General features: G+C 39.8%; 1 protein-coding gene across 3 annotated transcripts in view; it reads left to right on the forward strand.

Annotated features, from left to right (window-relative positions):
- The window catches only part of LOC132430008 (organic anion transporter 7), a 36132-nt gene extending 21910 nt beyond the window's left edge, over positions 1-14222 (forward strand). The window contains exons 6-10 of one of the 3 annotated variants that reach the window (XM_060019084.1): positions 7082-7197; positions 7860-8074; positions 9701-9809; positions 10390-10480; positions 11380-14222. In XM_060019084.1, the coding sequence (XP_059875067.1) occupies positions 7082-7197; positions 7860-8074; positions 9701-9809; positions 10390-10432 (483 nt within the window). In that variant the 3' untranslated portion in view covers positions 10433-10480; positions 11380-14222. Of the gene's footprint in view, positions 1-7081; positions 7198-7859; positions 8075-9700; positions 9810-10276; positions 10481-11379 lie in introns of all 3 variants that reach the window. The other 2 variants (XM_060019085.1, XM_060019083.1) reach the window with 2 other exon arrangements.

The following is a 14222-nucleotide window of genomic DNA, read 5'->3' on the forward strand; positions in this document are numbered from 1 at the left end:
CTTTCAGTTTTTCACCATAGAGTATGATGTTAGCTGTGGGCTTTACATACATGGCCTTTCATGTAAGTTCCTTCAATACCTAATTTGTTGAGAATTTTTACCATAGAAGTGCATTGAATTTTGTCAAATGTGTTTTCTGCATTTATTGAGGTAATCACACGATCTTTAGCCTTCATTCTGTTAATTTGGTGTATCGCATTGATTTGCTTATACTGAACTATCCTTACATCCCAGGAATAAAGCCCACTGGGTAATGGTGCACGATCCTTTCAATATGCTGTTGAATTTGGTTTGCTAATATCTTGATGATTTTTTCAACTATGTTCTTCCGGAATATTGGCCTGCATTTTTCTTTTCTTTTCTTTTCTTCTGGTATCTTTGTCTCACTTTGGTATCAGGATCATATTGGTCTGACAAAATGAGTTTAGAACTGTCCCTGTCTTCTATTTTTTGGGAGAGTTTGAGAGGATTGGTATTAATTAATTAATATCTAACTAATTAATCTTCAAATGTTTGGTAGAATTCACCTATGGTGTTAGGCTTTTGTTTCTGGAATTTTTTAAATTACTGCCACATACTCTTTATTAGTTATTGGCCTATTGAGGCTTTCTGTTTCTTCTTGATTCAATCTTTGTGGGTTATATGTCATATCTTTGTGTTGCAGTGATCCTTTTATCATTATAAATTACCTTCTTTGTCTCTTGTGACAGTATTTGATTAAAGTCTATTTTATGTATACAAGTTGACTATCCCTGCTCTGTTTTGGTTATTATTTGCATGGAATGTCTTTTTTTATCTGTTCACTTTATGTCTACTGTGTTTTTAAATCTAAAGTGACTGTCTTACAGATAGCATAAAATTGGATCTTTTTTTAAAAATTCATTCAGGCACCCTATATCTTCTGATGGATGAGTTAATCCATTTACATTTAAAGTAATTATTGATAGGTAAGTACTTACAATTGATAAACTGTTTCCTCTCTGTTTTATTGTTCTTTTTTCCTCTCTTCTATTGCTATCTTCCCTTGTGATTTGATTTTTTATAGTGATGTACAATACTTTGATTCTTTTCTGTTTTTATTTTGTATATCTACTGTAGGTTTTCTCTTTGTTGTTTCCATGAGACTTGCATACAACTTCTTATAGTTATAACAGTCTATTTTAAGCTGATAACAACTTAAATTCTATTATGAGCAAAAACTATACTTTTACTTTCCCTAAACACATGTTTGATGTTATTAATGCCAGAATTCACTTCTCTCAAATCATGTATCTATTAATAATTTTTGTGGTTCTAGTTATTCTTAACAGTTTTGTCTTTTAACTTTTATACTAGTGTTAAAGAAATTTACATGCCACCATTACGGTATTAGATTATTCTGTATTTGTCTTATATTTACTTTAACCATAGAGATTTTTACTTTCATATGCTTTCGTGTTGCTGTTTAGTATCTTTTTTCATTTCAACTTCCTTTAGCCCTTCCTGTAAGGCACGTCTCTTAGTGACAAATTCCCTCAGTTTTTCTCTGGGAAAGTTTTTATCTTCCTCATTTTTAAAGGACATTTTTGCTGGGTGCTCCATTCTTGGTTGGCAGGTTTTTCTCTCAGTACTTTGAATATATTATTCAACTCTTTCCTTTCCTACAGAATTTCTGCTGAGAAATCCACTGATGGTCTTATAGGAGTTTTGTTGAGTGTGGTGAGTCACTTTTCTCTTGCTGCTTTCAAAATTCTCTCTTTATATTTCACTTTTGAGTATTTAGTTATAATATGTTTCCATGTAGACCTCTTTAGGGTCTACCTACTGGGAGTCCTTTGTGCTTCATGAATCTGAATATCCACCACTCTCCCCAGAGAAGGGAAGTTTTCATCCATCATTTCTTTAAATGAGTTTTCTGGTCCTTTCTCTCTCTCTTCTCCTTATGTGATTCCTATAATGTGTATATTGATTTTTTTATATTGTTCCATAAGTTCCTTAGGCTGTCTTCACTCTTTTCCATTCTGTTTTCTTTCTGTTCCTCTGACTAGGTAATTTCAAATGGTCTGTCTTTGAGTTCATAGGTCCTTTATTTTGTTTGATCAAATATGCTGTTGAAGCTCTTAATTGAATTTTTTAGTTCATTTATTATATGCTTCAGCTCCAGAATTTCTGTTTGGTTCTTTTTTATGGTTTCTGTCTCTTTGTTGAACTCCTTATATTCTTTATGTGTTGTTTTCCTTGTTTCATTTTGTTGTCTTTCTGGGTTCTCTTGCAGCTCACTAGCTTCTTTATGATTATTGTCAAATATTTGTAGGCAGTCTGTAGATCTACACCTCTTAAGAACTGGTTACCAGTGCTTTATTTTGTTCTTTTGGTGATGTCATGTTTTCCTGATTCTTTGTGATCCTTGCAGCCTTGTATTGGTGTTTGTGCGTATGAAGAAGCAGTTATTTCTTCCAGTCTTTACAGTCTGGCTTGGGCAGGGAAGCTCTTCACCAGTCCCTGGAAATTCTGGGCAGGCCACTTGGCAGAGACTACAGGTGGGCCAGTTAGCAGGGTTCAATAGTGGTCCTACTGCCTCGGTCCACATACGGCTGTGCCTTCAGCCAGGGTCTGCAGGTGGGAGGGCCCACTGCTAGCGTCCATGGAGAGGCAGAACTTGTTCTGGGGTCTGTGGACAGGCCTGGTGCCATTGTCTGTGGACAGGCTAGATGCCAGAGTCCACAGGTACTGTTGTTGGTAGTTTCATTTCAGGGTCCCTGGATGGACCTGCTGCTGGTCATGGGCCAAAGGCAGGTCTGGTGATGGGATCCACAGGCAGACATGTTGGCGTGGTGCCTGGGGTTATTACACAGATGCAGTGGCCCTGAGAGGCGCTGAGATGATAAAGTGCCATTGGCATAGTCCTTTTTTTTTTTTTTGGTAAATATTTATTTATTTTTGGCTGTGTTGGGTCTTCATTTCTGTGGGAGGGCTTTCTCTAGCTGCGGCAAGCGGGGGCCACTCTTCATTGTGGTGCACGGGCCTCTCACTATCGCGGCCTCTCTTGTTGCAGAGCACAGGCTCCAGAGGCGCAGGCTCAATAGTTGTGGCTCACGGGCCTAGTTGCTCCGCGGCATGTGGGATCCTCCCAGACCAGGGCTCGAACCCGTGTCCCCTGCATTGGCAGGTGGATTCTCAACCACTGCGCCACCAGGGAAGCCCCAGTATAGTCCTTTTTTTAAAGAAATTTTGAAATTTAGGTGGAGCTCTATGGCACTCTGAGACTGTGTCAATATATACCTGACTTACAGGAAATTATTTTGTGCCAACTAACATCTTGGAAGTATCTTTAGTTCCAAGCCCGCACCTAGTATTTTGTCTACCAGGTTGGCCCAATCCAAAGAATTAAAGCTTAAATCTTACAGGAAAATTATTTACCAGGTAAATAACAAAAATAAGTGTTACGATCTGGAAGAAAGAAAGGAACAATGCATTATCAGGGTAAATGGCAAATGACAACCACCTCAGTGGCAAGAAGAAGAAAGACAACATTGTACAAGGGGAACAAATGAAATTCGGTTTAGGAACTGGATTCTATGCATGAATGAGTACCCAAGATCGCCTTAATTCCATTTTTTTTAATTTTGTAAAGATTATTCAGAAATTTGTGGTCTTAGTCATGTTTAACCTCCATCTGACAGATTGCCAAACACATTCACTCCAGACAATCCTTCTTACTTAAAGCTGTTCCCCTTCATATCAATAACAATCCACTGATTAATCCAGGTTTGGCTGTCTTGGAGTCCAGTAAATGATAAACGTTTCCTCTGCCTAAATCACACCCAACTGAGGGAGAGTTAATGTGCTCAGAAAGATGACAATAAAAACTGATGTTTTTCACTACAGTGAAAACTGAAATAGAGGAAGTGTCTAAATTTCAAGCAACAATAAGTTTGCTAACACTTCAACCCACAACTGAACTTATTCACAAGTGCCAGGTTTCTCCACAGATGCAGAGCCTGCATTGCTAAATATAAGGTGTGACCCAGGCAGCAAATCTGAATGAATTTTCATTCTAAAGGCATTCTGGGTCACTGAAGCATATCCATTGCATTCTCCTAATTTACCAGGCAAATACCTCAGTCCTCCAAGGGGCAGTGAGGGTAGGTATAAAGTGGTCTGTAGTATTACTCTTTCAAAGTCTTTCTTCTTGGAAACATGAAGATTATGAAGAAAGTGCCCCTACCCTAAGCCACCAGTGTTTCTCAGGCAACTTCTTTTTGGTCAGTTCTTATTTCAGTCATCCTTTGGCAGATTCATTTTTCCATCTTTTCCTTCTTTACCTTTTAATAAATTGTCCTCCTCCCCTGCTCATTTCATTCTACTGGTTCTGGTATTTCAATGCAATTGTGGTCTTATCTACCTTCCTTCCTGCTCTAAACTCTGTACACTCCAAATTCTGATACTCTCACCTCTGCTCTGTCCAATTTCCTCCTCCTATTCCTGTGTGACATCTACAGTCTTTTTCAGTCTCCTTTTCTATTGTCCTAATTGTTTCAGACCCAGTAGAAACACAAGAACTCATGCTCCACAGTAGCCCAGCCTGAAATACACTTCAGGCTGTATAAGAAATACACTTTCTTAAAGGATCCCAAGGCGCACTGTCCAATGAAACCATTAAAAAGTATTCACTTGAAACTCGATTCTCACAAACTCAATGATGGCACACTTATGTGATGGTAAGTGACATGGCAACTATGAGAGACCAACACAAACTTCTCCCCTGAATCCTCCGCAGGTTTCTCTTACATCCATAAAACTTCAGAGTTTTCCCAACTATTCTACATTAAGAGATGTTTCTTTCTAAATATCATAAATTGTAATTTTGAAGAAATAAATGTCCATTTTCTCCATTTCTGATCTCATTGACAAACATCTTCTCAAAGCTCTCCCAATCCATGTTTTATACCTATATCGGTTCTTGAATTTCAAGTCTTTCAGCTTCTAAATGCATTCCACCTTCAGCCAGTTTCTTCCACCCTCCCTGTCTTCCCTCTTTCTTTTTGTCTTCCTCTTTCCCTTCCAAATTTATTTCAGGACTACTTGATGACAGATCCTGTGACAGTCGCAGAGGGGAGAAGTCTACACTTTCTATCTTCAGAAAGATCACACTCAACAAGTAAAATGGGCTTGATAAAGTCTCTTTGAATTAAAGCAAGGGTGGAATGTGACTGTCAAGGAGGGACATAAAATCTGAACTGCAGATATGTGGGCAATGAATGCATCTTGGAAGTAGTTATATATGAAATGGGTCTTACAGGTTAAGGTAGAACTATCCAGGTTTAAACCAGGCAGAGAGATGATTAAATTTGCAGTTGAGAGCAGTCCAAATGACTTACAGAGGGGTCAAACCAGGGTGTGCTGGTAAATGTTTAACACTTAACATTACAAGAGGAAGAGAAGCATAGATCTCAGATTTGTGGCAATTATCACTTTCCGTGGTGCGACTATCACCACCTCAGTGAGTTTCATGCCACCAACAAGACGGCAACTGCTTTACAAACCATCTAAAAATTGAACAAAGGGCTTTTGTGAATTTGTACACACTGATTCCAGAACGCCACTGGGCAAGGGTTCAGACGAGGGCTGTTTCATGCTTTTTACCCCAGGATAGTGTTATGAGTGGTACAAAGCATTTTTTAAGCAAGAAAATAGTGAAGATCAGAGAGAAAAGTACCTTTTAAAAAGTGAAGATACAGCAGGTTCCCATTTGAATACGGGCCTCTTTTCCCCTGAATAAGGATTTTACCAGGTAGGAGGAGCTCCTTGAGCTCCTGTAAGTGATCTGGCATCGCCCCCCAAATACATCTGCCAACACTATTCACGTCTCTGCTTGCTCACCAAAAATGAACGGCCAGTGTAAAATAACCACACCATATCCCAAACTTTAACTTTGATATTGGATGTAATTTAAGGCTAGTCTTGCAGGCATTGCACCCCTCATCTGGCCCAAGTTTAAAGTATTATTTGAGCACATTCTTACATTATCGTCCATGACAATGGCCTGTGGTCATGGGATTCTGGTGTTAGATGCGATCCTGACTCCTCTCTTCTAAAAGTGTTAAGTCCAAGATTTCACTATTTGGGCTTGTTCTTTAAATGAAAGGACATTCTTGCATGTGTAGGTCCTCAGTTAGGGTGGCCTTTCATTTCTCTGAATTCCTCATGGAATTATTCCAATGGACTTCATGGTACGTTTTCATCTGTAGAGGTGGGATAAGAATTAAGACTATATTGTTTGAATAACTAATAAGTAAGTATCTGAGGTATGCTGGATATAATTCCTTATGCATATTTTTAGCCTCATGTATGGACCAGGAAATCCTTGTGAGGGAAATGCCATTATTTTTCTCCACCTCTTCTGCTCCTACTCTGATTCTTCTACCTATTCTTCTTTTTAATGACAAGTAAATTGAGTTTTAGAAATATTTAATTACCTTCCTCAAGGTATATACCTAGCATGTTGCAGGGCTATTAAGTAACTCCAGATTATAACCAACTCTGGGTTTAAATCATTCTATACCAAGAGCTCTCCTAATTTCATCCTCAGTTTTAATTCTAGGCATCTCATTCACGGAGGCACAACATGCCAGGATTTCCCCCAAAGTGACTGAGAAAAGAACCAAAATAAAGATTCTCAGGAAATGTTCTTTTTCCTGAGATAAACAGTTTCTCTGCACAGGACAGCCAGCTGATAACCAAGCTTAGTTCTCAGGTCTTTCATGCCCATCTGGCACAAATGGAGCTTTGGAACAAAATCCAAGCAACTCTGCATTTGATTCCCTTTCTAATCTGAGTATCTAAGGTACACTCCCTTTCTGATGCCCTGTAGTCCTCTCGAATCTTGTGTTTGAATATTTTTGTTGCTACATCATTTCCTTCAGTCCCCTTTAACTCTGTAATTCTCTAGTCATACCACTTTTACTCCTGTCATTACATCCTCAGTGGCTATATTTTCAGTAGACGGAAAGGGACATCATCTATCTTGTCATCTGCTGAGGGCCTCACAGTGCCTCCCGTTGTGTGACAACTGAACAGTCTGTTGTTATTGTTGTTGAAGGTCGTGAGATCCATCCTGCAGGAAGAGCTGGAGGCCGCACAGACCAAACCTTCTGTGTTTGACTTGTTCCGCACACCCAACCTGCGTAAGAACGTCTGTCTCCTGTCCTTTGTGAGGTGGGCTTCTCAGAGTGCATGAGGGACGCTAAAATAGTGGAGACATGAATCTATCCCATATCAAAGGATACAACATGTTGTGGGAACAGATTTGAGACAAAATACAGAGGAAGCCATAATGATAATTGCTGTGTTTAGAGTAGTCAAAGGGTTATGAAAAATACTGACCCAGAGCTATTTATACAACGGCGAGTTTTGTTTATCATATCACCCTACCAATCTCATCACCGGAAACTGAGACTGAGAACTTCAGTCATGGTACAGACATTGGCTTTAACTTTCTTCACTTGTTTGTTTCCATTTTAATGGAGGTAAAATTACAAGCAGTAAAGTGCACAAAAATATACAGCTCAATGAATATTTCCATAAGCAACCATCACCCAGATGAAGATATAGAAAAAAGCGCTAAAACTCTAGAAGGCTCCATCATGCATCCTCCACAAAAAACACTCCAAACCCTCCCCCCAAACTTAACAATAATTAGGAGCTCCAATTTTAGAATTTTAAAATCATCACCTTGCGAGGAATTATTCCATAAAATATACCATGTTTTTATACTTTAAAACCAACCATTGGCTGCGTGGCTAATATTTATTATCATCATTTGTAAGACAAAGGCTCTACACCTTATGATAAGTGTCTTTCATTTTTGTTCACCACAGATTTGCAAACTTCATGTCCTTTTTTGGCCTGATTCTCCACCTCCAGGACATAGGGAGCAATGTTTTCCTGTTCCAGGTTCTTTTCGGTGCAGTCAACCTCCCAGCCAATTATGTTGCATTTTTGGCACTGAATCACCTGGGCCGTCAAGTAAGCCAGACGCTCTTCATGTTTCTCCTTGGAGTCTCCATTCTGGCCGTCACATTTGTGCCTCAAGGTGAGAAGAGAGCACAGGTTGAAATAAGAAAATGTCTTACCTCAGAGATTTGAAGACAGGATCTGAAGGCAGAAGGAAGTGAAGACTAGGGTTCTAAGGATTTTCCAAAACCAATCTGAGGATTTAGGATAGATTCTGTCATTAAGTGGCTGAGAAATAGGCAAAGGTCAGTAAAAGTCAGTTCAGACATGTGGTTGTCTTCATCATATCAGAGATGTGTTTGGTAATTTGTGCCATTTATTGCTGACAGTTTCTCTGGGAGAGCAATTGATCACTTTCTCTTTGGCCAATCACACTTGTAACTGTAAATGACAGTATTATGTCACTATATATAATTATATCTCATGTGAGGACACTTCCTTGGTCTGGTCTCTTTCTTATTACTACAGTTTCAGTGAAACTTTACTCCCTGATTCTATGTATCCACTCTTGTGTCTGGAATTAGGTCGCCATAACTGCAACCCTGGTCCCAGGGTGTCATCTTGACTCTAAGGTATTTTTAATCCTTTGTCTTCAAGCATAGAAGGTACAGAGAGTAGGAAAAAGGCGTTAAGCTGTTAACAGCCTCTATTAAAATCAATTTTACTAAATTAAATGACCATATGTAATTCATGGGGGAACCCAGGTGGTCACCATGCTTCAGCTAGCTCCCAGCGCAGTGATGCACTTGACAGGATCCCATCTTGAATATCAGCATCAACGCAAATTTGCTGCCTTACAACAGAGCTCACTCCCACGTTGTCACGCTTTCATGATTTTTTGTTTGTTTTGCGGTACGCGGGCCTCTCACTGCTGTGACCTCTCCCGTTGCGGAGCGCAGGCTCAGCGGCCATGGCTCACGGGCTCAGCTGCTCCGCGGCATGTGGGATCTTCCCGGACCGGGGCACGAACCCGTGTCCCCTGCATCGGCAGGTGGACTCTCAACCACTGCACCACCAGGGAAGCCCGAGTCCCATTCTTCTATTACTCTCTACTGCATTACTAGCCCCATGTCAACATTGTGTAAACACCCAGGTTTTGAACTCCTGGAGGATATTGGTGAGCCTTACATCCATCAGTAATTGCTCATATAATAGTCCTATGTTATACATGAAAGGCAGAAGAGACACTGGACAGAGTAAATGAAAGCAAACTCTTGCTGGGTTTTTGTTCCCCTCTCCATCTTTGGCAAATTTCTGAAATCTCTGATATGTAGGAAGAGTTGATGCAATAACTCAGGTTTTTAATTTCTTATTTAAGTTGTAATATTTCTCAGCTATTAGGCTGTGCACATTCTCTGCCCCTGTGTGCTTTCTCTACCAGGTATTTAACACATGCAAGTGTCTCCAACTGTCTTTTTCTTTTTTCTTTTTAAATATTTATTTATTTACTTAATTATTTGGCTGCACCGCGTCTTAGTTGCAGCACGCGGGACCTTCATTGCCATGTGCAGGATCTTCAGTTGCGGCATGTGGGATCTAGTTCCCTGACCAGGGGTCGAACCCAGGACCCCTGCATTGGGATCGTGGAATCTTAGCCACTGGACCACCAGGGATGTCCCCCAACTGTGTCTTTTTCATTTATAATTTGGTGGATGGTGATTTCTTCAGCTCAGATTTCCTGAGTCTCACTTGTCTTCTTCTCCAGAAATACAGACCTTGCGTGTGGCTTTGTCAACTTTGGGAATAGCAGTTTCTTCTATGGCTCTCATGTGTTCTTTTGCCCATGGAAATGAACTAGTCCCCACCATTGTCAGGTACACAATCTCATGGAAGCTCTATCAGGGTCAAAACAGACCTTTCCCAGCTAATCAAGACTTATAGTGGAAAGAAAACTAATCTGATTCATTATCAAAAGCATTGATTATAATAGTATTAATAATAACAAAAATTATAGCCAAAATTTTTGTTAAAATCTCACTTTTGTCAGGCATGAGTTAAGCCCTTTAATGTATCATCTCCCATAATCTGCTGAACCGTTAAAGGGTAGGTGCTGTTGGTAAGAGTATTTTTTCAATAATGAAAACATATCTTAATGCACTTGTGCACTTGAAAAATTTGTGAGCAAATAAGAGCATATTTTAAACGTTAAGAGTAGGTCATCAGCCTTCATGTGTCTAAATATTGCTGAGGTGTCTCCCATAATCAAAGCAAAATAATAAATCACAAATTACTTGTATGGATTTATACCAGATTATTTTTGTATTGTTGTTTGCACTCCAAGGGTAACAGCCTCAGGATTCATGGGAATTGCTTCTAATATTGGGGCAGCCCTGGCTCCCCTCTTGATGATCCTAACAGTATATTCTCCCCACCTACCCTGGATCATCTATGGAGTCTGCTCCATCCTCGCTGGCCTTGTTGTTCCACTCCTTCCTGAAACCAGGAATAAGCCTCTGCCTGACTCCATCCAGGATGTGGAAAAGCAGTGAGTAAACCGCTGGCTCTCCCTTCGGGTTGCTGTGTGATACAGGTTCGCGCTAGGAGGGCAAGGCACCATGCAGGGTCATTGTCCCCAGGAGAAGGCTTACACCTAGACTACCCCAGGTGGTCAGTGCGTTTGGTATAGCTACAGCCTCATCCCTCCTCACAGTGACCTCAGACTCCCCCGAGCCTCCCTAGATCACACAGACCAACACCAGTAGGCACCAGTAGGTTTAGTGATGAAGAAGCCAAAATTAATGCCCTAGTGTGACATACATACCCTTGAAAGTGTTTCACAAACATGCACAGATCCAGACACCAGATTCTCATCCCTCAGATCCTGGCAGCCCTCAGCCCAGTGAGGGCAGTAACCTCCCTGAGATTGCTGGTGTCTGTAGGTCTGTGACCTACCCTGGTCGCTGAAGATCTGAGGAAGATCAGGGAGAGGACAAGATCCCCTTCCACAGATGACAATATATCTCAGGGGAAGGAGTCCTACTGTGCTGCCCGTAAGATTCAGACCATCTGGTTTTCACTGGGAATGAAAGTGTTAAGAAAAGAGAGGAAAAGGGTGGTAGTTATTGGTATTTTTAAGTGATCAAGAATTTGAAAGGGTTTAAAAACTTTAATATACTTCCCTTGCCTCTTCCAAAGACCCCGTTAGCCAATACCATGGTGTCCAAGGGTGAGCGCTGAAACTATCAAAGCTGCCTCTCCAGATTGTGCCCTGAGAACTTGGCTTTTTTCTTCACAAAATTTACTCAAATTCTCAGGGCAGGTGTCATGGTTTTTATCAAAACTCGTGGACCAAGAATCAGCTTGCTCTAAAGAATGCAGGACATAGATGTTTTTCCATGTTTTTAAAATTTTGTTCGTTTGTTGTTTTCATTGTATTTGTTCTAGGAGAAAAGGCTCAAGAAAAGCAAAGCAGGAAGATACTTCCATGAAAGTGACCCAGTTTTAAAGGATTCCAGGAACTAACTGCTAATCAAAGAGCAAGATAAACAAGAAAAATTAGGATCATTCCCAGATATTGGCAAAATTTGGAAAACAAATAAATAAAAAGATATAAAGGAAAAATGGACCCCATTTACAATTGCAGTTCTAAATAACTATATATAAAATGCCTATGACTAACCATAAGAAGAAGTTTGAGGAAAGTCATAATACTTTTAAAGGGACCATAATAAAATATGTGTATAATTGTAGAACCCTAGCATGTTTCTGGAAAGAAAGATAGAATAGTATTTAAAACATTGATTCTGCTCTAATTAATGACAGAGTAATTGATGTAATAATTACTTAGGGGACAATTTGAAAAAGTTCCAAATATATCTACAAATTAATTATAGACAAGATCCAGAAAAATGAAGTTTATGGAGGGAAAGTGGTGCAAGTATTTGGGGTCGCATACGCTGAAATGAAATGCAGATGTATTTACAAATCAAAAGAAGTCCAGAATGAGACGGTGGTGTGGAGAACACTCAAAATTTGATAATTTGGGCATCATAAATCACTGGTAGAAAAAATGATTATGTAATAAATATCATTAACTAACTTTAGAAATAAATGACTAATAATTTGATTTCATTCTCTAAACCAAAAAAATATATATTCCATATGGTTAAAATGACAAATGGAACAATTAAGCCATGTTATTCAATAGAAAACGTGGATACAAAGTCTTGGGATTAAGAAAATGTTCTGATAAGTAAAGCAAATGCCAACGATTTAAATATAGGTAGATTTGACTAAATACTCATTTAAAACCTCTATTGGACAAAACTCGAAAAACTTATGGGAGACGTCTAGAAAAAATATTCACCAAAAGGATAAAAGCTGTTAACTTTTAGTGGTGTACCTTTTTTTTTTTTTTTTTTTTTTGTGGTACGCGGGCCTCTCACTGTTGTGGCCTCTCCCGTTGCGGAGCACAGGCTCCGGACGCGCAGGCTCAGCGGCCATGGCTCACGGGCCCAGCCGCTCCGCGGCATGTGGGATCTTCCCGGACCGGGGCACGAACCCGCGTCCCCTGCATCGGCAGGCGGACTCTCAACCACTACGCCACCAGGGAAGCCAGTGGTGTACCTTTATGAGATTTTACTTGCTTCTTTGTAAGTTTCTGTACTCTAAGTTTTAAAAGGATAATGCAACATTCTAAAATATTACAAGATACTATCAAAAATAAACTGCAAAAGACAAATTAACAATTTTGAAAATTATTATATATTAATATGTAGGATTCTAATAAATATTCATGAAAAGAATACATAATTCAATATTAGATGGTCAAAAGCAAGAGCATATAATTTTCAAAAGAAAAAAATCCTATGACTAATACATTTATGAAAAACTACAAAACGACTGAAATTTGAAGACATACAAGCTAAGTAAAATACCAACTTTTCTGAGGAATGTAAATGGAAACTTGTTAATTGATGGTGGAGTTATAAAATAACATATACCATACAACTGCACAAAACAGAATGGTGTCATTATAAAGAGCTTTAAAAATCTTTCATTGAGTCAGCAACCATTTATTCAGCATGTAATAGTTACCAAGCAGTATGATAGGAGCCTTGGATACAAAGAGGAAATGAAAAAAAAATGTCTAAAAACAGATGTAGCAGATATTAGTCTCTGTGTACTGGCGTGGCATCACATTTTTATTTTCTATGGGCAAAGAAAATTTATTTTAAAGTCCTCATTCCCTCCAGGCTGGTAGAAAATTGCAAATCAGTTACTTTGGGGAATTATTTCCACAAGACTTCCACACCAGAGCTATCCAGATTCCAGGAGTATCTACGGTTACAAGGAGGAGCTGCACTGGTTATCAGTTACCTGTTCAAAGAGGTTACTACTGGACCAGTGGACACTCAAGTGCAGCAATTCTGCCATTCACACCACAATGAAATGTTGGAATCTGGGGCTTCTCATCTGACAGCTCAACTCCTTTTACAGCCACAATGGAAGGGGTCTTCTGTTTCCATAGAGTGTTGCCAGGGCTCAGGACTGGGTTCCTGCTCCCCCAGAACCTACAAGCACTCCTCCATCCTCAGACTTCCTAGACACTCAACTTCTTTCTCTTATTAGCTCTTCCACACAAACCTTCTAGTTACCCCATGGGCTTTAGTTTTTGAAACACAATCAAGTCAATCAGTCTTACAGTCTTCTTTTTTTTTCATTTCAGTTCTTTTTAAAATAAATTATTTTTTTTATTTGTTTATTTTTGGCTGCGTTGGGTCTTCATTGCTGTGCAAGGGCTTTCTCTAGTTGCAGCGAGTGGGGGCTCCTCTTCGTTTGGTGCACACGCTTCTTATTGCGGTGGCTTCTCTTGTTGCGGAGCTCAGGCTCTAGGTGTGCAGGCTTCAGCAGTTGTGGCTCAGGGGGTTAGTTGTTCCACGGTATGTGGGATCTTCCCGGACCAGGGCTTGAACCTGTGTCCCCTGCATTGGCAGGTGGATTCTTAACCACTGCACCACCAGGGAAGCCCCAGTCTTATGTCTTCTTTTGCCTTTTTCCTGCCAAATGACTTCCAAGAGATCGAGAAGCACAGAAATTACCACTTGCAGAACGTGGGAAAGAGAGAAAGGGAATGCCAAGGAATTATCAATAATGAATGTCATTGGTTTATCTGGTCTTCTTCCTAATGAAATGTTCGATATCCCATCAGGAGAAAGACTAGACAGCATCTATTGTGCATCACCCCAAAGGCTAGCTTAGCTGCCAGTCCATAAAATCTGATGTTT

This window comes from Delphinus delphis, chromosome 8 (assembly GCF_949987515.2).
Source record: "Delphinus delphis chromosome 8, mDelDel1.2, whole genome shotgun sequence".
NCBI classification, from domain to species: Eukaryota; Metazoa; Chordata; class Mammalia; order Artiodactyla; family Delphinidae; genus Delphinus; species Delphinus delphis.